General features: G+C 44.5%; 2 protein-coding genes across 2 annotated transcripts; both read right to left on the bottom strand.

The window, feature by feature from the left end:
- Window positions 1-2,886: 2,886 nt before the first annotated feature.
- On the bottom strand, window positions 2,887-6,237 carry LOC119290795 (organelle RRM domain-containing protein 6, chloroplastic-like). The gene is made up of 4 exons (XM_037569444.1): window positions 6,106-6,237; window positions 5,063-5,131; window positions 4,802-4,908; window positions 2,887-3,284 (listed from the first exon to the last, which is right to left on the bottom strand). The coding sequence occupies exons 1-4, from the start codon at window positions 6,191-6,193 to the stop codon at window positions 3,228-3,230; spliced, it is 321 nt and encodes a 106-aa protein (XP_037425341.1). The 5' UTR covers window positions 6,194-6,237; the 3' UTR covers window positions 2,887-3,227.
- Window positions 6,238-6,291: 54 nt separating this feature from the next.
- On the bottom strand, window positions 6,292-7,022 carry LOC119290794 (histone H2B.1-like). Its single transcript, XM_037569443.1, has one exon. It carries the CDS (start codon window positions 6,928-6,930, stop codon window positions 6,481-6,483), a length of 450 nt encoding a protein of 149 aa, XP_037425340.1. The 5' UTR covers window positions 6,931-7,022; the 3' UTR covers window positions 6,292-6,480.
- Window positions 7,023-7,528: the final 506 nt, after the last annotated feature.

Genomic DNA, 7,528 nt, shown 5'->3' on the forward strand with positions numbered 1-7,528 from the left:
CAAACCCTAGGCGCCTTGGGCTTGTGGGGGGCGCACCAGCCCACCTGGGGCTGGTACCCTCCCACACTTGGCCCATGCAGCCCTCCGGGGATGGTGGCCCCACTTGGTGGACCCCCGGGACCCTCCCGGTGCTCCCGGTACGTTACCGATAATACCCAAAACTTTTCTGGTGACCAAAACAGGACTTCCCATATATAAATCTTTATCTCCGGACCATTCTAGAACTCCTCATGACGTCCGGGATCTCATCCAGGACTCCGAACAACATTCGGTAACCACATACAAACTTCCTTTATAACCCTAGCGTCATCGAACCTTAACTGTGTAGACCCTACGGGTTCGGGAACCATGCAGACATGACCGAGACGTTCTCCAGTCAATAACCAACAGCGGGATCTGGATACCCATGTTGTCTCCCACATGTTCCACGATGATCTCATCGGATGAACCACGATGTCAAGGACCCAATCGATCCCGTATACAATTCCCTTTGTCTAACGGTATTGTACTTGCCCGAGATTCGATCGTCGGTATACCGATACCTTGTTCAATCTCATTACCGGCAAGTCTCTTTACTCGTTCTGTAACACATCATCCCGTGATCAACCCCTTGGTCACATTGTGCACATTATGATGATGTCCTACCGAGTGGGCCCAGAGATACCTCTCCGTTTACACGGAGTGACAAATCCCAGTCTCGATTCGTGCCAACCCAACAGACACTTTCGGAGATACATGTAGTGCACCTTTATAGTCACCCAGTTACGTTGTGACGTTTGGTACATCCAAAGCATTCCTACCGTATCCGGGAGTTGCACAATCTCATGGTCTAAGGAAAAGATACTTGACATTAGAAAAGCTTTAGCATACGAACTACACGATCTCTGTGCTAGGCTTAGGATTGGGTCTTGTCCATCACATCATTCTCCTAATGATGTGATCCCGTCATCAATGACATCCAATGTCCATGGTTAGGAAACCGTAACCATCTATTGATCAACGAGCTAGTCAACTAGAGGCTTACTAGGGACATGGTGTTCTCTATGTATCCACACATGTATCTGAGTTTCCTATCAATACAATTATAGCATGGATAATAAACGATTATCATGAACAAGGAAATATAATAATAACTAATTTATTATTGCCTCTAGGGCATATTTCCAACAAGGGCGAGGCAGGAGGCGGGGACTGGGGCGGCGGCGGAGCCGCCGGGTCGCCAGGGCGTCGCCATAGCCAACGGTCGCAGCCATCCTGTCCTTCGAATCGGCCAATATTTTCTAAGTGCTTCTGGCTAAAACGTGAGGGAGCTATGGGTTTCCATGACCTTAGGCTATTTAATCAAGCTCCCCTGGCTAAACAAGCTCGGTGGTGATTGATATATTCGAAGTCACTTTGTGCAGAACTAATGAAGGCTAAATATTACCCTCAAGGTCACCTTCTTGACACGGTTTTTCCACAATCAACTTCAACAACTTGGCAAGGTATTATGCATGGTCCGTGTCTCCTTAAAAAAGGGGTTATTTGGAGAGTTTTTTTATGGCTCTGGTATAAATATTTGGAGACATAACCGGTTTCCTAGGATTTGTGGACAAAAAAATTAGGAAAAATGAGAACCAGGATTAAATGGGTGTCGAAATTATTCATGGGAGGATCAAGCAGTTGGGATGTGAATTTTATCAATCACTTGTTTTACCCCATGATGCCGATGAGGTTCTAAAGGTGTGTATTCAGTCCTCTGGCGAGGGTGATTTGATTGCTTGGCACTATGAACCGAATGGATTGTTCTCCCGAAAAAGCGTGTATAATTTGACGCTTGTGCTCAACGAGAGGGAGGAGGAAGGGAGGCAGTCTAGTGGAGGTGCCTATGGGGAGAGGAAGCTATGGAATGTCATTTGGAGGGGCAATGTCCCTCAGAAGATCAGAATTTTTGCATGGCGTGCAGCGTCCAATAGCCTAGCGATACAAATTAATAGAGTAAAACATCATCAAGCGACTACAGGCGGATGCTCTATTTGTGAATTGGAGGATGAAAGTACTTTTCAGGCTTTGGTGTCTTGTCCTAAGACGAGGCCTCTGCATATGAAGCTGAGGGGATTGTGAAATATGCCGAGGGAAGAGGTTTTCAAGTGCTCAAGTCATTGTCTACTCGTGGGATTATATTGGTTTGTGCATTAGCGTTGACAAAGCAAAGCTTCGAGCGTGTCTCATAGGACTGTATATTGGTAGCACTCTCCATAAGCGTGTTATTTTGGAAACGGACTCTGCTTTTGTGGTCTCCTTTCTTGCGCATGATAATTTTGATACGTTTTCTCTCATGAATTTGAAGATGGAAACGGTAGCCATCACCAAGCTTCTACCAAATTTTAAGCTAGCGAAGATTAATAGACAAGCCAATGTGATGGCTCACCAAATACCCAAGTATAATTTTGATAATAGGTCTGATGGTTTTCTTTGTAATAGTTTTTCTCCCTGCGTGCCGAATGCTGCAAGGAATGATTGTATTCAACTAAGCTTTAATATATGGGCTGATTCTCCAAAAAAAAAATCTAAGTGCTTAACAACTACCCGAGTTCTTCTGCTGTTACATACCAGAGCAGTTAGGGAGTGTTTGGAGCCACTCCGCTCCAGACTCAGCTCGCGGAGCTGGCGAAGCTGCAGGGCTAAAATAGCGGAGCTGGAAATTAGGTGCTCTGCAGATTCTGTAATTCCACGGAGTCGGTGGAAAGCCAAACAGGCCCTTAATAACCAACATGGCGAGAGGTATTACAAGCATACAAAGCGAAGCAAAAGACAGCAAAAAACAGAAACTGGGGCGCTATAAAACTGTACAGCTGCCCTGGGGCAATTGTGACACGTGCTCGCCCAATGAAAGCTGAGCAATCAGAGTCAAGGCAGAGGTGAAGGCCTTGATCTTACTGAAACCAGTTTTGACTCTGTAATAACCATACTTCAGCTCACATCACTCCGGCGTGCTGAATTTAAGTACCAACACAAACAAATTTAGCTTACACAGTTCGTCTTTGTAGAAAATGAATATGTTCATGAAACATAACTGCTTCTAGCAACAACAACAACAAAAAAACAGATGGCTGTTTGGATAGGCATGCTGTCACTATTCGGTCCTGTTCTTGATAGCAAGATGCAAAGAGAGAAGTGCCTTCGGCGGTTTGGCCCAAAGACACATGTTGTTCAGCAAAGGTGCAGATAAAAACCTGACCTATTAACTATCCAGTGCCGTGTTCCTTTGCCATCTCTGCAAAAATCAGTCTGCCGCGTAGAACCTGAAAAAAAAAAGACCAAATCAATTAAGAAATCTGAGGTCCAAGCAGGCGGTGCTGCAAACACGCCAAATCAGGTAATATTAAATCCGATACCAGTTAGCATCATGCTCGAACATTGAAATTTGCACACAGTTGTCATTACAACAAATGGCTTTCACAGCTCAAATCCAAATAGTTTGGAGTGAGATGATGGTAATGCCAAGATAAAAGCATCACCTAATAGAAAAATGACAAGATCCCAGATGGCTGGCAATTTGGCAAATATAAAGACAAGAATCTGAACAGTAAACAGAGCAATTCCTGACTATTTTGATGCTATTTCCAAGAAAATGTGTTCCTCGCAATTGCATCGAAAAGATAAACTAGCTAATTTGCAGCATTTCCTGATTTGGTAATGCACAAAAGGCCTAAAAAATGCATTTAGTAGCAAATGGTAGAAACCAGTCTACGACACGACTTAAAACACCTTTGATTATGACTTTCGTGGTCTGTCCAGTGTCCACATAGTAAGTTTGCAAACTCATGTTGAGGTTATACATGGGGCGTAATTGCTACAACTAAGGCTCAAGAGATGACCACTTTCTCTCTTTGGAGAATTCTCCAGATAAATGCCTTGTCTAATGCAGTTCTTAGTTTAAGTGCCTATGAATAGAAAGCGGTAAAATGTAGTGACAAAACAGCTGAGGGAAATTGCGCCACTTAATATGTGAAATAGTAGATGAAAAGACAAAATAACCATGAATCACAAAACAAGTTAGTTTAACCAAATCTACCAGAAAGGGCGTTCTCACTAGTCAAGAGAGAAAAACTAACGCATGCTTCATGTGAATAAACTAGAAAATGCTTTAGATAAGAGCCAACTCTGTTACAACAAGAATCTTTATTAACCTTAAATTATGTTGAAAACATTGTTAACAAGAGTAAACACAGAAACATGGCTTCTACCAGTCGACCTCACTGGTGGACCAACGTGGCCCAAATGCTCTATGTACACTTCTTGTCATCACTGGAAGATGGTAAAGGAAGGCTGACATAAGACCACTGTACATATTTAGTGAATTTAGAACTAATGTAGGTACCTCTTAACACATTGCAGGTCTAATTATTTTGTTACAGAAGTCAATACCCTTAAGCAGTATTCAGAAGAATGACCCTATGGTTTTCTTGAGTACACTAGCATTGTCAGTTTTGGCGACAAATGACTAAACATGAGAGATTAGGTTTTTTTTTTTTATGAATGACCTCAAAGGTCCTGGTTATGTGATAAAAGCAATGTCACCAAGAGTTGCATGTTACTCTATTAACAAGGTGTCTTAAAAGGTAGTTTCAGTTGAGAAAGGAAGGAGTATCGGCGGCAAAGAGTTATAGCTCCATTTTTTCCTCCAGTGGAACTTCAGCACAGTTTCCTCTAGGGTAAATGACAATCATGAATTCTCAGTTTATAAAATTATCAATATGTCAGCACCAGCAACTGATGTTTGAAGGTTACACCCAAGATAGGTGAGCAGTGTGCATACCCTTCCATCCATTGCCTTGATAGCTTTCTGTGCCTCCTCTTGTGATGAATATCTTACAAAACCAAATCCCTTCGGCCTTCCAGTTTGGTTGTCTCTCACTAACCGAACTATATTTGATAGAAACAGATAGCAGCATTAAACCAAAATATTTCCATGCAACTAACATAATAAGAACTTCAAGTATCAGTAGGAAACAATGACAAAGATTTACAATTCCATGTGGCGAACAGCGTCACACAAGTTCAAAAATGGCATAGATACCTTCCTCAATGGTGCCAAATGGCGAGAAGACCTTTTTAAATTCTTCCTCCGTTGTGTAAAATGATAGCCCTGACAAAAGAATCTAGAAGGATGAATAAATGTTACATGTTATATCTGCATTTACAGATTTAAAAGGCAGCATGAGTTAAATTTTTGGTGCAAAATTCCCTGTGAGCAGAATATGTAGAGATTCATTTCATAATGGTACTCCCTCTGAATCAAAATATATAATGTTTTTTGACACTGTTATAGTGTTAAAAAACGTCTTATATTTTAATAGAGGAAGTAGAACATATATGGTGATCTTACAAATTAAAATGAAGAGGCAAACTGCAACACTATCACTATCTTTGTTGTGCGCGTACTTCAGGTCCATGTCAACAATGTGCACCCCTCAACCAGAACAATTTGCAGCAAGACAAACTAGAAATGAAAACAAATTGTTGATCGCAGACATTTCATCCAAGATGATAAAGTGCCGCCCAAGTAGAATAGATACTAAATTTCAGGTGGTAAAACGGCAACCAGTCTACTTTTGGCAGAAGCAACTTTCGGCTACAAATTGTACTGGCCATAGAGCAACAATTAGTTTTCATCGACACACATAATCAGTCAGCATGTGTGGAACTTCATCAGCACTAGAACAATGAAAAGATAACGTCAGGCAAACCCATCCAGCCCGTGATAAAGTTCTCAAAAGATGGTATGAAGCATCCGTGGTGTTGCTATGTAACTGTCCAAAGGAATCATATTCTAAAGCTCCTAAATCAGTAGCAGGCTCGAAATATTCCCTGGCATGCTAAAGCTGATGTTCATGTTCATAATGAAAAAGAAAGCAAAGGAGACCGGCATCACACCAACCAGTGCTCAATCCATCCACACCCAAACAACTTCAGTCACAGGCGAACAACACTCTCGAGCATGAACCAGAAGTTGCAGATAATAATCGTCACCATAATCACACAACACCAATTCATCGCATACAAGTGCCAAGCATTTATGCAAGCACGGGAATGGGGAGAAAACAGAGGTTGATTGCTTACTGCTCACAAATATCTCAGTGCTGAAGCCATGGGACCCCAGGTGCCGAGAGGCCAAACGAATCACCCTCCTCCCTCCTCGCAACATCATCGGCAGCAGCGGCAGTGGCGGCGGCGGCAGCTCGAGCACTGACTCCCTCAAACCCTAGATCCCCAATTATTTGACAGAATGAGGCAACAGCTCGCAGATTGAAAAGGCACATACAAACTCCTCCATTAGTACTTGAAATCAAAGCCGTCCATTACAACCTGGCACGATTTACAAAGCAGGCGAGCTACCTACCTATAACGACACACATGGACACAAGCGACGGCAACACAAAAGCTAGTAGAAGAGAACACGGCGACGGAACCCTAGAGATACACCGCGACGGAACCCTAGTTGCTGGTGAACTTGGTGACGGCCTTGGTGCCCTCGGAGACGGCGTGCTTGGCGAGCTCGCCGGGGAGGACGAGGCGGACGGAGGTCTGGATCTCCCTGGACGTGATGGTGGGCTTCTTGTTGTACCTGGCCAGCTTGGCCGCCTCGCCGGCGAGCTTCTCGAAGATGTCGTTGATGAAGGAGTTCATGATGGACATGGCCTTGGAGGAGATGCCGATGTCCGGGTGCACCTGCTTGAGCACCTTGAAGATGTAGATTTTGTAGGTCTCCACGCTCTTCTTGTTCTTCTTCCGGCCCTTCTTGTCGCCGCTTTCCTTGGCGGACTTGGACGCCGGCAGACGCTTCTCCGCCTTGGGCTTCTTGCCGGCGGGGGTCTTCTCGGCCTTCTCCGCGACCTCGGCGGCCGGCTTCTTCTCCGCGGGCTTCTTCTCGGCCTTGGGCGCCATCGATCGGGATTGAGCTTGAGGTGTCGGGCTGCTGTGGAGGGAAATGGGCGAGTTGTTGCGAGGGAGACTTTTCTTTGGTGTGTTGTGGTGGAGCAGGGGAGGGGATTAATATAGAGGCGTGCGGTGGAAGGGGATTGGTGGAGAGGGGCGGGGCGCGGATCCGTGAGGTGGCACTTGTGTGGGGCGTCGGATTTGGGGAGCGGGGAGTGCACGGTGGTGATGAAGATGGACGTGCCTCGGTTTTCCACGGGCTCCTATGGGTGACAAAATTGATGGCGCCCCCGCGCGTGATATTTTTGCTTTCTTTCTATTTTTTGTAAACACACTCCTAGCCTTTCTACTAAAAAGCTTTATAATTCTTGGGAAAAAATGATCGAAGAATTAAGGCGAATGCTAGACACCGGCGGACCGGGCGAAATTGGGCCGTTCAGCATGCTAGCGTTGGATAAAATCACATGTAACCGTCAGATCTAAAGAAAAGAAAAAGAAAAATCCCAATCGTCTTGCGTAAAAATCTGATAAGAAAACTCGGGAGACATGGGCAGCCCTCCTCCTCCGTGTCGAACAACACCCATCCGTCTTTTGCTGTCGACCATCG

Source organism: Triticum dicoccoides, chromosome 4B (assembly GCF_002162155.2).
Source record: "Triticum dicoccoides isolate Atlit2015 ecotype Zavitan chromosome 4B, WEW_v2.0, whole genome shotgun sequence".
Lineage (NCBI taxonomy): Eukaryota > Viridiplantae > Streptophyta > Magnoliopsida > Poales > Poaceae > Triticum > Triticum dicoccoides.